The 18,080-nt window shown below is 42.9% G+C and overlaps 1 protein-coding gene across 1 annotated transcript in view; it reads left to right on the top strand.

Moving 5' to 3' along the window:
* LOC115172763 (disks large-associated protein 2) overlaps positions 1–10,581 on the top strand; it is a 207,647-nt gene extending 197,066 nt beyond the window's left edge. Inside the window, exons 9-13 of the mRNA XM_029730497.1 lie at positions 5,164–5,249; positions 5,433–5,875; positions 5,985–6,076; positions 9,161–9,316; positions 10,146–10,581. Of these exons, the coding sequence (XP_029586357.1) occupies positions 5,164–5,249; positions 5,433–5,875; positions 5,985–6,076; positions 9,161–9,316; positions 10,146–10,352 (984 nt within the window). The 3' untranslated portion in view covers positions 10,353–10,581. The remainder of the gene's footprint in view (positions 1–5,163; positions 5,250–5,432; positions 5,876–5,984; positions 6,077–9,160; positions 9,317–10,145) is intronic.
* The last annotated feature ends 7,499 nt before the right edge of the window (positions 10,582–18,080 follow it).

Here is an 18,080-nt window from a genome sequence, read left to right as displayed (position 1 = left end):
GTCGCACACTCATGTATCCCACTCCGGCACACCCGTCTCTCCTCTAGGTCTAAAAATAGAACCAATGAGTCATCCTACTGCAATCCATTAATTAGAATTCAACTCATGAATCGGGCTTTACTGAATGGGTCTCTCTCTCTCCCTTCCTCCCTCCCTACCCCCTCTCACTCTCTCTCCTCTCTCTTTTCTCTCTCTTACCCTCTCTCTTTTCTCTTTCATTCTCTCTTCCCTCTGTGACCCTGGGAGTAATGGGCTTCATCACACACTGCCGTCTGCAGACATCAGGCCTGACAGTTCCCCTGAATTAAACAGACAGACAGACAGACAGACAGACAGACAGACAGACAGACAGACAGACAGACAGACAGGCAGGCAGGCAGGCAGGCAGGCAGGCAGGCAGACAGACAGACAGACAGACAGACAGACAGACAGACAGACAGACAGACAGACAGACAGACAGACAGACAGACAGACAGACAGACAGACAGACCATAAAGGAAGTAGAGGATCCGGCCGGCCGGCAGTCACCAATTCAGACTGCATACAGCCTTTTATCAACGGAGAATATTAGAGTTGTTCTGCTTGTGTATGGTGCAGTGAGCTCGTTCCTTCCCTATCTAACTATTTCCCTGTTCAAAGGCTGTGATTATCATGGATTCAGAGCTATCTACATGTATCTAATTGAACTCAGAGGGTTTTCTTTAATGGAAGCTTCTCTAATGTCAAACATATAAAGTGTGGTGTACCGCAGGGCAGCTCTCTAGGCCCTCTACTCTTTTCTATTTTTACCAATGACCTGCCACTGGCATTAAACAAAGCATGTGTGTCCATGTATGCTGATGATTCATCCATATACGCATCAGCAACCACAGCTAATGAAGTCACTGAAACCCTTAGCAAAGAGTTGCAGTCTGTTTTCAAATGGGTGGTCAGTAATAAACGGGTCCTGAACATCTCTAAACTAAGAGCATTGTATTTGATACAAATCATTCCCTAAGTTCTAGACCTCAGCTGAATCTGGCAATGAATGGTGTGGCTGTTGAACACGTTCAGGAGACTAAATTACTTGGTGTTACCTTAGATTGTAAACTGTTATGGTCGAAACATATTGATTCAATGGTCGTAAAGATCGGGAGAAGTCTGTCCATAATCAAGATTTTTTGACACCACACTCCACAAAGCCTGCAGGTCCTGTAGGATCTAGTTTTATCTTATCTTGATTATTGCCCAGTCATATGGTCAAGTGCTGCAAAGAAAGACCTAGTGAAGCTGCAGCTGGCTCTGTTCTGTCAGAACAAAGCGTAACATCTTGGTCTTCATTGTAATCAGAGGGCTGATATAAATACCATGCATGCCAGTCTCTCTTGGCTAAGAGTTTAGGAAGACTGACTGCATCACTTCTTGTTTTTATAAGAAACATTAATTAATTGGAAATTCCAAACTGTTTGCATATTCAACTTACACACAGCACTGCCACACACACTTACCCCACCAGACATGCCACCAGTGATCTTTTCACACTCCTTGGGGTTAGAACAAATTCAAGGAAACATACCGTATTATACAGAGCCATGAGTGCATGGAACTTCCTTACTTCTCTTATAAAGCAAGTGAACAGCAAACCTGGTTTCAAAAAACAAATAAAGCAACACCTCACGGCACAATGCCTCTCCCCTATCTGACCTGCTTGTTGTGTGTACTATATGTACTGACATGTACATGTAACTGATAGATGGACACACATGTACACTACATGTTAATGTTTTCAATGTATGTAAATTGTTAAGTATTTTGTCTGTAATGTCTTTTTCGTTATGTGTCAGACTCTAGTAAGACTAGTTGTCGCCAATGGCATCGTCTAATAGCGTCGTCCTAATTAATCAAATTAAATCAAATTACTGTGAATGGTCACCCTCTTCTATCCTCCTGTCTCTCACCTCTCTCTATTCCCTCTCTCTTCTTTTCTCATTCTCCTCTCTCTCGTCTCTCAACTATCTATCTCCAGTTGTCTCTTTGCCCATTCTTTCTTTCCCTCTCTTTCATTCTTTCTTTCTTTCCCTCCTCTCCTCCCTCTCTCCCCCCAAGCAGGGTTTGTTTGTGGAGACAGGTGAGTCTCAGTCCCTCAGAGATGATCAGGCAGCCCATCCTGAGTGATGAATGAAGATTTTAAATAGCTGAGCTGAATGCTGTGCCGCTCAGCGTGGTGCCTTGCTGTGCTGCATGCCACGCTACCCAATAACACTACCCGCTGTCTCCACAAATCTGCTCACTAACGGACCCCTGATTCACCACACTCCTAATCAGATGCAGATACAGAATAATATATATAATTGCTAGGGAGAATAGGCAGAAGGAGAGAGAAGGAAAAGAGGGTCTGGGGGAGTGACAGAGAGAAAGAGAGAGAGAGAAGGAAGAGAGGGTATGGTGGGGTGACAGAGAGAAAGAGAGAGAAGGAAGAGAGAGACAGGGGGTAATGGAGAAGGAGAGGCAGGAAGGCCTGAATTACATTGGTTTTCAAATTGAATCCAATGATGTGTGTAAAATACAGAAGCACTTTCGATTAGTAATGGCTGGCAGTGTGAATGTCTACATTTATTGAAACATACCAGACGTGCCGCATGCAACACCAAAATGCAGCAAAACCTCCAACAAAGTTTCCCTTTAAACTGTGCAGCTAGTATTCGGCCAGTGTGGTAAGATCAGTTTAAAATCACCTGCATCGTCACAGACCTGGGCATGTACAGTTCAGTAAAATTCACCTCTGGTACTGAAGCCTACAACCCTATTGATTGGCCCATAGTTTGACCTTTCACCCCTCACCTCAGAAAGGACCATAATCTTAATCCTTAGCCTTTGACCGTTTGGGAGCAGTGTTTGAGTTTTGACGCCTTACGTTCTGGGGGCATTTATAGTGTGCGGCATCTATATTAGGACAGCGTAAGAATGGATAATGTAGCAGGATCTTACTCTCACTACCTACCTACTGTAACTTACTACCTGCCTTAATCTCCATTATGCTGATGCCTACAGTTTCCAAGGTTTCCACACCTGTGCTGTGTGAGCGTGTGTGTGTGTACGTAGCGTGGTGTGTGTGTTCACCAAACCAGGTGTTGCTTATTTTTTCTCTCTCTGCCAGCACACTTTGAACATTTCCCAGGTTCCCCTAAATCTCTCCCCTCCTCATCCATCATAGAGTAGCAGCCCATTCTGTCTCTCTGAGGTGGACTTTGCTTTGTGCCTTTAGCAGAAAGTAATGGAGGTCACCTGGACCAGGAGCGACTCACCACTTATTACCTTTCTGGGAAAGAAAAGGAGGATTCAGAGTGCTCGCTGCCTGAATAGCAAAGTGTCCCTCCAAAAATGTCACTGTTTGTACCAGGCTACTCTGCAATGTAGCAGGTTTGACATTTTACTAGACATAAGCACACTTCTCTGTTCATTGCAAACTACTTAAAGCTAAAGAGTTATTCATGTGAGTTTGGAGCTTTTAAGGCTCTCAGACAGACAGACAGGCAGACAGACGTTCTATCAGGACTCTGCCTGCTTCAGCTGGATTCCACTGTGTGGTCTCTCAGAGCGGAGGATTCAAATGTGGATGAATAGATTTTCAAATTACCCTGTTAATAATAAAGTTTAAAATTAGAGGTCTGCTGGTCTCACACTTGTATTACTCCACAGAGAGACAGCATGTCAGTGGGCGTCACAAGGACTAAATCGAGCTACCACACACACCACACACTTCTACCTCCCAAATATTACTAGTCCCTGCAGACTGTAGGCTATATGCAACTGCACGGTAAAGGTTTTGTTGACAGTACATGTAATGAAGCGACAATGTTTTGTTTCTGACTCGAACAGTCACAGGATACACGTTTTTGTGTGTGAAATAAGTTAATGGAGAAAGATCGCATTAGAAAGAAAGAGATAGACAGGGTGCCCATGGACCATGTGTGAGCTAGATAAAGAGAGAGCGAGACAGAGAAAGAGGGAGAGAGAGCAACAGACAAAAAGAGAGAGAGAGAGAGAGGCAAAGAGAGAAAGAGAGAGTGGCAGAGAGAGAGAGAGAGCGCGAGAGAGAGGCAAAGAGAGAAAGAGAGAGAGCGCGGCAGAGAGAGAGAGAGAGCGTGAGAGAGAGCGAGTGAGAGAGAGCGCGAGAGACAGACAGACAGACAGTCACGGTTGTCGTAGGAAGGAGCGGACCAAAGTGCAGCGTGTGTGTCGTTCCACATTTTATTTTCACTGTGAAACTATGCAATACATATAAATAAACTGAATAACAAAACAACAAACCGTGACGCAGAGGTGAAACATACACTAACTCAAAGACAATCTCCCACAAACCCAGGTGGGAAAAAAATCTACTTAAGTATGATCTCCAATTAGAGACAACGATGACCAGCTGCCTCTAATTGGAGATCATCCCAAACAAAACCCAACATAGAAATACAAAACTAGAACATAACAACATAGAAAAACTAAACTACCATACTCTACCATAGAAAATAACAGCTTTCTATGGTCAGGACGTGACACAGACAGACAGACAGACAGACAGACAGACAGACAGACAGACAGACAGACAGACAGACAGACAGACAGACAGACAGACAGACAGACAGACAGACAGACAGACAGACAGACAGACAGACAGACAGACAGACAGACAGACAGACAGACAGACAGACCATAAAGGAAGTAGAGGATCAGTGCTGCTAGGGCCATTCAATCAGGATCAGCAACTCTCAGGACAAACAGGGATCAGTCTCTACCATCCCTTGCCAGCACCATCCACCCAGTACCATGCTACAAATGAACACTAACAAAGACCTGTCTGTCAGTCTGTTACACACAACCCCAGGCACACTACACATGATCACACCTCTCCACACCCTGATTAGGTTTTGTAATATTTTTTAGTTTTTTTACTACCGTCCCTGTGTATCTCCAAAACGGCTGCTTGTTGTTGGTATAAATCACTGTGTTGTGTGCTGAGGGTGAACTAGTTGTGTTTGGTTGAGTTCTCTGCCTCTGTAAATCACACTGTAGTTATGTTCTGACAGGCCGCTTACAGTTGAGGAGGCACAGCACGGGACCAATAACCCCACGGACGTCTGGGAGTGGTCATAATGAGAACACTGTTGCTGTTTTATTGTGTTGCATTAGGTGGAAGCAGCCACCGACTCGGAGTCAGAAACCAAAGGATCGAGGGAATACCATTCTGTTGGGATCCAAGTAGAAGATGACAAAAGGTAAAATGTTGTTTTTCATACATTCATTTTCTTATCCCATTTCTGTAACAATGGCTTCACTACAGGCCTGGCCCAGTGTGTCATTATCACCACCAGCCTTTCCTCTTTCTCTACCTGTGTGTGTTAGTTTACAATATTCCTTGTTAGCCTGAATGTTTGCTTTCCCTAATCTGTGTGTCTCAGAGGGCAGGGCAGGTTGAAGCGCTCCAACAGTGTAACAGCCTCCGTTCAGGCTGACATGGAGATGGAGGGGTTTCCCACCATGGAGGACAAGGGCCTACAGTTTGGAGGGGGCTTCCTAGGGGGGCACTCTGAGCCCAGCACGCCTACCCAGTACGGAGTTCGCACCGTCCGCACCCAGGGCCTCTTCAGCTACCGGGAGGACTACCGGACACCCACGGAGCCCCCCAGCCCCCAGCAGACCTCCAGCGAGACCACCTGGCAGCTAGAGCCCCCCTCTCCCAGGGAGCCCGCAGCATCGTCTGGCGAGTCGGGCCGGGTGTCCCCCGCCTTGCGGAGGGATGGAAGCTGGTTCATGCAGCTGCTCCACGCAGAGACCAAGAGGATGGAGGGTTGGTGTAAAGAGATGGAGGCAGAGGCAGAGGAGAACGACCTCTCTGAGGACAGTGAGTGGGATCAGAGTCAGAATTTACAGTCATTTAGGAAACATTTTCTTCCAAAGAGACTCCCAAGACTTTTAGGTAACAGATGATCAGTTGATTTTCTGTCTTTCAGTCCTAGGTAAAATCAGGAGTGCGGTGGGCAGTGCTCAGCTCCTTATGTCTCAGAAATTCCAGCAGTTATACTGGCTTTGTCAGCAGAACCTGGTGAGTAAAGTCATTGAAACATTGTGTGTGTCTGTGTACATACAGTTTGTGAGTGTGTGTTAAAAAAAATACACTACCGGTCAAAAGTTTTAGAACACCTACTCATTCAAGGGTTTTCGTTATTTTTACTATTTTCTACATTGCAGAATAATAGGGAAAGAAATCAAAACTATGAAATAACACATATGGAATCATGTAGTAACCAAAAAAGTGTTGAAAAACAAATCAAAATGTATTTATATTTGAGATTCTTCAAATAGCCACCCTTTGCATTGATGACAGCTTTGCACCTGCTTGGCATTCTCTCAACCAGCTTCACCTGGAATGCTTTTCCAACAGTCTTGAAAGAGTTCCCACATATGCTGAGCACTTGTTGGCTGCTTTTCCTTCACTCTGCGGTCCAATTATCCCAAACGATCTCAATTGGGTTGAGGTCAGGTGATTGTGGAGGCCAGGTCATCTGATGCAGCACTCCATCACTCTCCTTGTTGGTAAAATAGCCCTTACTGTCATGTCCTGACCAGTAAAAGGGGTTATTTGTCATTATAGTTGGTCAGGGCGTGGCAGGGGGGTGTTTGTTTTGTGTGTTTGGGTATTGTGGGTTTAGGTTCTAGTTTTCCTATTTCTATGTTTAATCTAGCTTTTCTATTTCTATGTGAGTTTTGGCAATGACCTCCAATTAGAGGCAGCTGGTTGTTGTTGTCTCTAATTGGAGGCCATATTTAGTTGTGTTTGTTTTCACTTGTGTTTGTGGGTGGTTGTTTCTAGTATAGTCTGTGCACCTTACTGGACTGTTTTTGTCGTTTGTTTATTTTGATTAAGTGTTTTCTTTAATAAAATTACGAAGATGAGCACTTTACCCGCTGCGTTTTGGTCCCCCTTCAACGACGCTTGTGACACTTACACAGCCTGGAGTTGTGTTTTGGGTCATTGTCCTATTGAAAAACAAATGATAGTCCCAAGCCCAACAGGTCAGAAACTATTGAATTCGCCATTGAATATGGAAAAATACAAAATAAGAAATCTAGCACTTCTGAGATGACAGCATCTTGAGGTGAACAATAAGAGACTGTGAATTTCCGTGTCACCAATGACGTACTCACAGCTCTGACTAGAATACTGAGACGCCCTCCTTTAAATTAAGAACTATCTACGCAGTCCACTATCTCTTCATATTTGTTTACCTCTATTCTTACTCCTCTGTATTGATCTCAGCCAAATATCCAAGATTTGAGATTAAGCCGGTCTGGACAAATTGTACTGCTATTTTTTGCCATATGCAGCAGAAATGGCAGCATTCAGAAAAGACTGAAAAGTGCCCAGGGGATTATTTAGTTTGAACTGGTCTTTTATATTGAGTTTTTCTGCCTCTATTTCCCAGATAGACATTTTCCAAATAATACTGCATAGACTTTCAGAACATGGATTTGAGTCTATTTCAAGAAGTGGCATCCGGCAAATAAGAGGCTTAAGGAGATGTCTAATTGTGCTTTATTTGTATTTCCCCCTTTTCTCTCCTGGATAACTTAAGCCTAACTTGAACAAGCTTCCAAAGACAGCTGCAGACTCATAAAAAGTGCATTACAGTGGCTTGGAAATTAAATGACATTCAAAAAGAGGCAAATGATTAGTAGGAAGCCTTTTGTCATCATTTTGATGTTACCAGAATGACTTTAGATGCAGTATAACATTAGCTAGCAAGCTAAGCTTGAGGGGAGGCCACCGGATTTTAGCTGGCTAATGTTACCATTGCTAGCTATTTTTTACAAACTTTGCTAGCTAATGACAACATTGGCATTTGTCTAAAGTAAATTTGATGACATGATAATGCTGGCAAAGTTGTTTCTACTAAGTATTTGACTACTTTAGCAATGTCATCATATTTCCAGGCACTACAGTGTAATTTAGACGAAACAGTAGTTAGCCTCCGTCCAGAATGACTGGGCTAATCACATCTTTAGGGCACCACTATGGCGCCGCCGATAGAGGATGGCTTAAGAACGTTCATAACAATGTCATGACGCAACCGAGTGACGGAGGTGCAATCTATCAATACAGCAGCCACATACTTTATGAATTATAGAACTACTAAAGCTTTGCCTGGTACTGTATGTATGTACATGTGTACTGTATGTATGTACATGTGTACTGTAGCTCTTTGCACCACTTTATAGCGACAGTGGCCTAAACTATTGTGTTAATAACACGCAATTACCCTTTACCATGTGCGACACATGTAGTTCTGAACACTTATTAAGTACTGCTTACTCTTTTTCCTTTCTGAGACCTTCCACTTTATTAACTTCATTGTAATTCAAAGAGTACCCAAACCTTTACTTCAGAGCCTATATATTTAGATCTACATTCAGAATGCAGCAGTCTGAAACTCCCCCAGACAGTTGGCTTTGATATTGTTGTGCCCTCCAGCTATCCAATATATGGAGCACATCAAGTCGCTGAATTAATGGGGGGAGATGGTAAGCCGGGTTCCAACGGGATGCTATGGATCTTATTTCTCAACTCTTGACTTCATAACAGAGTTGGAGATTTAGGCCATAGTCTCACTAGTATCGTCTGTGGTGTCAATAGTGTGTCTGAGACACTGGAGCTCCAGCTGATTGGGACTCTGGTCGATGTGATGTGATGAATAAGACTGACTGGCAGTGAATGAAATGTGAGCCCTCTTCATGATTTCCCATCCTCATTGGGGTTAGGAGAGATTGCAATGGATCAGATTTTGTTGTGGCTCATTATAATGAAGTGTCCTCCAAGTCCAATAGTCTAACCATGAGATGACAATTGGAGAAAAAAGAGAAATTATTGTCTTTTTGAAGTTTGACCTTCCTGCTACCATGACTTTGCTGAAACTGTTTTATTGTTATTTTAAATATACCATAAATCCTTGCAGTTTTATGCTGTTGGAGTTCTGATAAGGACATCTAGTGGAAGTTATCAGAAGTGCAACAAATAACTTGCAGTCTAAAACTACACTGTTTTTAAAGTGAACATAGAATATGATCTCGGTCTCAGGCCTAAAGTATCTGTAATTCAGGTACTGATGTGGTCATCTATAACCCCTTGCAGGACCCCAGTGCCATGCCCCGCCCCACCTCTCAGGACCTGGCTGGATTCTGGGACCTCCTGCAGCTGTCCATCGATGACGTCACCACCAAGTTTGACAAGCTGCAGCAGATGAAGAACAACGACTGGAGGCCCGTAGAGAAGAGCCCTGAGAAGAAGGTGGGTAGCACTGAGGTATAGAGAATACAATCTATTCTTATTCTGTTGTCTATAGTGGGTATTCTCAATGACTGGTGAGACACGGACACAGAATTAGTCATTGTATTTATATGGAAACAGATACAGCTACATATCACACAGTCAGAGCCTTGTTAGAGAGAGATGTGAGATTACTCAGAGCCACATTGTAGTAGTGTGGAGTGGTGCTCTTCGTTACGTGAGGTCAAATGCTTAGTTAAGCACCACATGGTGTTTAACTATGCTGATTTATACCACTGGGTGTCATTGACATGGTGCTTAACTATGCTGATTTATACCACTGGGTGTCATTGACATGGTGCTTAACTATGCTGATTTATACCACTGGGTGTCATTGACATGGTGCTTAACTATGCTGATTTATACCACTGGGTGTCATTGACATGGTGCTTAACTATGCTGATTTATACCACTGGGTGTCATTGACATGGTGCTTAACTATGCTGATTTATACCACTGGGTGTCATTGACATGGTGCTTAACTATGCTGATTTATACCACTGGGTGTCCTTGACATGGTGCTTAACTATGCTGATTTATACCACTGGGTGTCATTGACATGGTGCTAAACTATGCTGATTTATACCACTGAGTGTCCTTGACATGGTGCTTAACTATGCTGATTTATACCACTGGGTGTCATTGACATGGTGCTTAACTATGCTGATTTATTTCTAACCACTCAAATGGATGATATGTCAACTACTGCTTATACATGTTGAATTACAGAATAGTTTTTGATACAGTTCAGATTTTGGTCTAGTTCGTCTCTCTTTCTTCCTGTGTCCAGTTACCACCTGCCGTACCAAAGAAGTCCATGATCGGGAAGAGAGGCGTGACGCGGGAGAAATCCCTGGATCTTCCAGACCGCCACCGCCAGGAGGCACGCAGGAGGCTGATGGCGGCCAAGCGTGCAGCTTCCTTCCGTCAGAACTCAGTGTCAGAGAGAGCAGACAGCATCGAGATCTACATCCCTGAGGCCCAGACTCGCCTTTGAGAAGACTGGGACAGGGGTCAGACTTCCCCTCAACTAGACTCTCCTTTAACTAGCCTTTTTCTAGACTATCTACTGTACACTTCCCTCCTTTATCTGTCTCCTCATGACTGTCATTATCTTCTGAGTTCATCTCCACTCCAGTCCTCGCTAAGTACGATATCGCAGAACCCCTCATCCATTACCAAATGTGTATTAGTAGATATACAGATCCAGTCAACAGTTTGGACACACCTACTCATTCAAGGGTTTTTCTTTATTTTTGCTATGTTATACCTTGTAGAATAATATTGAAGACATCAAAACTATGAAATAACACATATGGAATCATGTAGTAACCAAAAAAGTGTTAAACAAATCAAAATGTATTTTATATTTGAGATTCTTGAAATAGCCACCCTTTGCCTTGATGACAGCTTTGCACATGCTTGGCATTCTCTCAACCAGCTTCACCTGGAATGCTTTTCCAACAGTCTTAAAGGAGTTCCCACATATGCTGAGCACTTGTTGGCTGATTTTCCTTCACTTTGCGGTCCAACTCCTCCCAAACCATCTCAATTGGGTTGAGGTCAGGTGATTGTGGAGGCCAGGTCATCTGATGCAGCACTCCATCACTCTCCTTGTTGGTAAAATAGCCCTTACACAGCCTGGAGTTGTGTTTTGGGTCATTATCCTGTTGAAAAACAAATCATAATCCCACTAAGCACAAACCAGATAGGATCAAATTTTATTGGTCACATACATATGGTTAGCAGATGTTAATGTGAGTGTAGCGAAATGCTTGTGCTTTTAGTTCCGACCGTGCAGTAATATCTAACAAGTAATCTAACAATTTCACAACAACTACCTTATACACACAAGTGTAAAGGAATGAATAAGAATATGTACATATAAATATATGGATGAGCGATGGCCGTGCGGCATAGGCAAGATGCAGTAGATGGTATAGAATACAGTATATACATATGAGATGAGTAATATAGGGTATGTAAACATTATATAAAGTGGCATTATTTAGAGTGACTAGTGATACATTTATTGAATCCAATTTTTTATTATTAAAGAGGCTACAGATTTGAGTCAGTATGTTGGCAGCAGCCACTCAATGTTAGTGATGCCTGTTTAACAGTCTGATGGCCTTGAGATAGAAGCTGTTTTTCAGTCTCTCGGTCCCAGCTTTGATGCACCTGTACTGACCTCGCCTTCTGGATGAATATAGGGATGAACAGGCAGTGGCTCGGGTGATTGTTGTCCTTGATGATCTTTTTGGCCTTCCTGTGACATCGGGTGGTGTAGGTGTCTTGGAGGACAGGTAGTTTGCCCCCGGTGATACGTTGTGCAGACCTCACTACCCTCTGGAGAGCCTTACGGTTGTGGGCGGAGCAGTTGCCGTACCAGGTGGTGATACAGCCCGACAGGATGCTCTCGATTGTGCGTCTGTAAATGTTTGTGAGTGTTTTCGGTGACAAGCTAAATTTCTTCAGCCTCCTGAGACTTCAGCCTCCTTTTTCACCACGCTGTCTGTGTGGGTGGACCATTTCAGTTTGTCTGTTTCCTGAAGTCCACGATCATCTCCTTTGTTTTTGTTGACATTGAGTGTGAGGTTATTTTCTTGATACCACAGTCCGAGGGCCCTCATCTCCTCCCTGTAAGCCGTCTCATCATTGTTGGTAATCAAGTTGAGTTGAGTTGGAAGGGTGCATAGCCACGCAATCATGGGTGAACAGGGAGTACAGGAGAGGGCTGTGAACGCACCCTTGTGGGGCCCCAGTGTTGAGTATCAAACATTGCTCATGTTTCTTGGTTTCCTACCCTTACCACCTGGGGGCGGCCCGTCAGAAAGTCCAGGACCCAGTTGCACAGGGTGGGGTCGAGACCCAGGGTGAGCTGAGCTGTAATCGATGAACAACATTCTTACATAGGTATTCCTATTGTCCAGATGGGTTAGGGCAGTGTGCAGTGTGATGGCGATTGCGTCGTCTGTGAACCTATTGGGGCAGTAAGCAAATTTGAGTGGGTCTAGGGTATCAGGTAGGGTGGAGGTGATATGATCCTTGACTAGTCTCTCAAAGCAGTTCATGAGGACGGAAGGGAGTGCTACGGGGCGGTAGTAGTTTAGCTCAGTTATCTTAGCTTTCTTGGGAACAGGAACAGTGGTGGCCCTCTTGAAGCATGTGGGAACAGCAGACTGGGATAGGGAATGAATGAATATGTCCGTAAACACACAAGCCAGCTGGTCTGCGCATGCTCTGAGGACGCGGCTAGGGATGCCGTCTGGCCCGGCAGCCTTGCGAGGGTTAACCTCTGTAGGGGGTGTGGGGCGGTAACGTCCCACCTGGCCAACATCCAGTGAAATTGCAGAGCGCCAAATTCAAATTAAATTACAATAAATATTTAACTTTCATGAAATCACAAGTGTAATACATCAAAATAAAGCTTAACTTGTTGTTAAACCATCCTCCGTGTCAGATTTCAAAAAGGCTTTACGGCGAAAGCAAACCATGTGATTATCTGAGGACAGCGCTCACTACACAAAACATTACATACAGTTACCAGCCAAGTAGATTAGTCACGTAAGTCAGAAATAGCAATAAAGGTAATCACTTACCTTTGATGATCTTCATATGGTTGCACTCACAAGACTCCCAGTTACACAATAAATGTTTGTTTTGTTCTATAAAGTCTCTCTTTATATCCAAAAACCATTTTGTTGGCGCATTTTGTTCAGTAATCCAATGACTCAAATGTAGTCACAACAGGCAGACGAAAATTCCAAATAGTATCCGTAAAGTTCGTAGAAACATGTCAAACGATGTTTATTATCAATCCTCAGGTTGTTTTTAGCCTAAATAATCAATAATATTTAAACCGGACAATAGCGTCATCAATATAGAAGAAAAACAAGAAAGGTGTGCTCTCGGTTGTGCGCAGGAAACAGCTCTGGGGACATCCCACTATCCACTCATTCAAAGTTGTCATTCTCCCTCATTTTTCAGAATAAAAGCCTGAAACAATGTCTAAAGACTGTTCACAACTAGTGGAAGCCATAGGGAACGGAATCTGGGTCCTATCCATTCAAATGGTGGATAGGCTTTCATTGGAAAAACAGCCATTTCAAAATAATGGCACTTCCTAGATGGATTTTCCTCAGGTTTTCACCTGCCATTTCAGTTCTGTCATACTCACAGACATTATTTTAAGTTTTAGAAAGTTTGGAGTGTTTTCTTTCCAAATCTACTAATTATATGCATATCCTAGCTTCTGGGCCTGAGTAGCAGGCAGTTTACTTGGGGCACACTTTTCATCCGGAGGTGAAAATAGTGCCCCCTACCCTAGTGAGGTTAACATGTTTAAATGTTTTACTCACGTTGGCTGCGGTGATGGAGAACCCGCAGGTTTTGGTAGCGGGCCGTGTCAGTGGCACTGTATTGTCCTCAAAGTGAGCAAAGAAGTTGTTTAGTTTGTCTGGGAGCAAGATATCGGTGTCCGCGATGGGGCTGGTTTTCTTTTTGTAATCAGTGATTGACTATAGATCCCTGCCACATACGTCTCGTGTCTGAGCCGTTGAATTGCGACTCTACTTTGTCTCTACACTGATGCTTAGCTTGTTTGATTGCCTTGCGGAGGGAATAGCTACACTGTTTGTATTCGGTCATTTTTCCGGTCGCCTTGCCATGATTAAAAGCAGTGTTTCGCACTTTCAGTTTTGCGCGAATGCTGCCATCAATCCACGGTTTCTGGTTGGGGAAGGTTTTAATAGTCACCGTGGGTACAACATCACCGATGCACTTGCTAATAAACTCCCTCACCGAATCAGCGTATACATCAATGTTGTTGTCTGAGGCTATCTGGAACATATCCCAGTCCACATGATCGAAGCAATCTTGAAGCGTGGAATTAGATTGGTCGGACCAGCGTTGAACAGACATGAGCACGGGCTTTTCCTGTTTTAGTTTCTGTCTATAGGGTGGGAGCAACAAAATGGAGTCATGGTCAGATTTGCCGAAAGGAGGGCGAGGGAGGAGTAGCAATGATCCAGAATGCTGCCAGCCCGGGTCGCGCATTCGATATGCTGATACAATTCAGGGAGCCTTGTTTTCAGATTATCTTTGTTAATCTGTTGAGGACAGACGTTCCGCTAGCGGAACCCCGTTCCGCCTGCGGAACCCCTAGCCAACAGCCAATGGCATCGCACGGCGCAAAATACAAAACCAACTAAAATACCACAATTCAATTTTCTCAAACAATCAACTATTTTACACCATTTTAAAGATAAGACTCTCGTTAATCTAACCACATTGTTCGATTTCAAAAAGGCTTTACAGCGAAAGCAAAACATTAGATTATGTTAGGAGAGTACCCTGCCAAAAATAATCACACAGCCATTTTCCAAGCAAGCATATATGTAACATAAACCCAAACCACAGCTAAATGCAGCACTAACCTTTGATGATCTTCATCAGATGACACTCCTAGGACATGATGTTATACAATACATGCATGTTTTGTTCAATCAAGTTCATATTTATATCAAAAAGCAGCTTTTTACATTAGCATGTGATGTTCAGAACTAGCATACCCACCGAAAACTTTACTAAATTACTCATGATAAACGTTCACAAAATACAGAACAATTATTTTAAGAATTATAGATACAGAACTCCTTTATGCAATCGTGGTGTCAGATTTTAAAATAGCTTTTCGGCGAAAGCACATTTTGCAATATTCTGAGTACATAGCTCGGCCATCACGGCTAGCTATTTTGACACCCACCAAGTTTGGGACAACCTAAACTCAGAATTACTATTAGAAAAATTGGATTACCTTTGCTGTTCTTCGTCAGAATGCACTCCCAGGACTTCTACTTCAACAACAAATGTTGTTTTGGTTCCAAATAATCCAAATACCTGCGTTTTGTTCGTGCGTTCAGGTCACTATCCGAAGGGTAACGCACGAGCGCATTTCGTGACAAAAAATGTCAAAATATTCCATTACCGTACTTAGAAGCATGTCAAACGCTGTTTAAAATCAATTTTTATGCTATTGTTCTCGTAAAATAGCAATAATATTCCAACCGGGCAACGTTGTATTCATTCAAAGAGAGAAAGAAAAACATGGCGAGTTCTCGTGACCGCGCATCTCCAGTCTCACTGTCCCCAGGCAGGCCACTTACAAACTCTGCTCCTATACTTTGCCCAGAGACAGCAGACACCCCATTCCACTTTCTGGCGGCTTTAGAGAGCCAATGGAAGCCTTAGAAAGTGTCATGTTACAGCACAGATGCTGTAATTTCGATAGAGATGTAACAGAAGGACAACAAATTGTCAGACAGGGCACTTCCTGCATGGAATCTTCTCAGGTTTTGGCCTGCCATATGAGTTATGTTATACTCACAGACACCATTCAAACAGTTTTAGAAACTTTAGCGTGTTTTCTATCCAAATCTACTAATTATATGCATATTCTAGTTTCTGGGCAGGAGTAGTAACCAGATTAAATCGGGTACATTTTTTATCCGGCCGTGAAAATACTGCCCCCTATCCCAAAGAAGTTAATTGAAATGCATTCCAGGTGACTACCTTATGAAGCTGATTGAGAGAATGCCAAGAGTGTGCAAAGCTGTCATCAAGGCAAAGGGAGGCTGCATTGAAGAATATAAAATATAAAATATATTTTGATTTAACACTAATTTTGTTTACTACATGATTCCATATGTATTATTTCATAGTTTTGATGTCTTCACTGTTATTCTACAATGTATAAAATAGTAAAGTTAAGAAAAACCCTTGAATGAGTAGGTGTGTCCAAACTTTTGACTGTACTGTCTATATACGTATATATATATATAAGAATTTATTCATCATTGGTTTATCTTCTCCTTGGTTTTCCCATACATGACGGAATACACAACTCCAAAAGCTCTCACTGAATCATCCTGGAATGGTAAGTCTGTATTTTTCCAAATTTGCAAAGTGCAGCTTTGAAACCTACCGGCAACTAGAGAGAATGCAAACCCAGTTACAAATTGATGACTCCAACTCTTGGAAACCCCTGCAATTATCCTACTTTTGTTTCCAATTGTGCTCATAAGCTAACAATCACACAACATGATTGAAGTGAACCTACTTGAAAGTGCTAGTGCTTGAAATACCTCAACTGTGCATACCACACTGTAGCTTCTGACCAAGGGACAGATCATCCCTTCTGAAACATCTGTTTTGTGAAGTCACAGTAAGCTCTGGTTTGGTCAATGTTGTCAATGTTGGAAAATGCAGCTTTCTACCAAGTCAGGTAGCGTTCAAAGGTTCAAGCGAACCTCATGGTAGAAAATGTTATTTAAAGATTTCTGAATCAAGCTCATTACCTTTCTCCATTCCAGACTATCCCCTAGAGTTCCCATACTGTTGACATTATACATTTAACAACATTTACTTGAAGCAGACAACATGCATAATATCATTGCCGTCGGGGAAGAAATGCTTGTGGAAGGTTTGCATAGTTCTTTAGATCAAAAATATACGTAGACTAATGCACTTTTGCACTTCTTATAATTCTCTGTTTTTCAAAGGGAAATGTACAAAGTTCACAACAGTATTGTTGTATTTGAATTGCGAGAGAGGAAATGAGTATTCTTAATCACATGGTTGATTTTTCACCTCGTCTCTCCATCCCTTCCTACATATCATGTCGCATCAAAAAAGTACTTCTGTAATTTTTTTCCCCTAGCTGTCAACCCGGGAATAACAGTTTCTAAACAAACAACACTCAAACACACAGGAGTGACATATTTTCATTGATGAGAACAAAGCTATCTATTGTTGATTATCTACCAGACACGCGCAGTGTGTGACTGTATCACGTAATTACCTTGTAGCGGTTACTCCAAAAGGTAATAATGTAAAACAGTCCCAGAGTGAAGAGATATGAGGGAAGAATAATGCTTTTTGATCTCCGGCTGATAGCAAAGACATGACAAATGTGAGATTGGAGAGACTTGAGTTGTTCTCTTGTGTCTGGATGGTACTGTAGGGAATATGAGTCATTGTTAAACTGGGGTTATTTTCCTCTCTCACAGCTCAGACATGGACTCCAGGGGCCTAATATGATACTGTGATGTCGAAGTTGAGGGGACTGTAGGGTCCCTGGGTAATAATCAGACGGAGAATGGCAGTGACCAGGCTATGGATCAGTTCCCATAAGATGCTTGAGGAGGCCTGAAAAGCCCTAGAGCTGTTGGGGTGAGGGATGACGTGTGTTGATGTTTCTGATTCTATGCACTGTAGTGGTTATGAACCAAGTCAGTGGTGCTGCTTTTTATTTAGTCGACCCAGTACTGGTTAAACAATCAATGCAACACTTACAGTAGCACTCTCTTAGCTAATTGATACAGCTCAAGTCTGAAATGTCTATTTTTGTGACTGAGAAAATTAGGGTTGTTTAGTTTTGCTATAAGGCTGCCTATACCTGGCTTCTATTGTAACTGGTGCAGAGAGAGAGAGAGAGAAATATTTGTTATATTGCAGTCAGTGTACAGTACCTTTCAGCAGACTGGAGTCCCTTTATGTCCTGTTTGTGTTGGAGGAACGGTCTTGTTGTGGCACTTTGTTGATGGCTTCAAAAACATGGGGTGACTGGAGGGTCACCGCGTCTCCAAGTCCACTCGTCTATCGCTCCGTAGAGACATGACCAAACCATCACCCCCTTAGTGGTCCGACAGTCACAGTGTGGCTC

The sequence above is a fragment of the Salmo trutta genome, chromosome 33 (assembly GCF_901001165.1).
Source record: "Salmo trutta chromosome 33, fSalTru1.1, whole genome shotgun sequence".
Classification (NCBI taxonomy): Eukaryota; Metazoa; Chordata; class Actinopteri; order Salmoniformes; family Salmonidae; genus Salmo; species Salmo trutta.
This window is presented reverse-complemented; position numbering and strand designations above follow the sequence as displayed.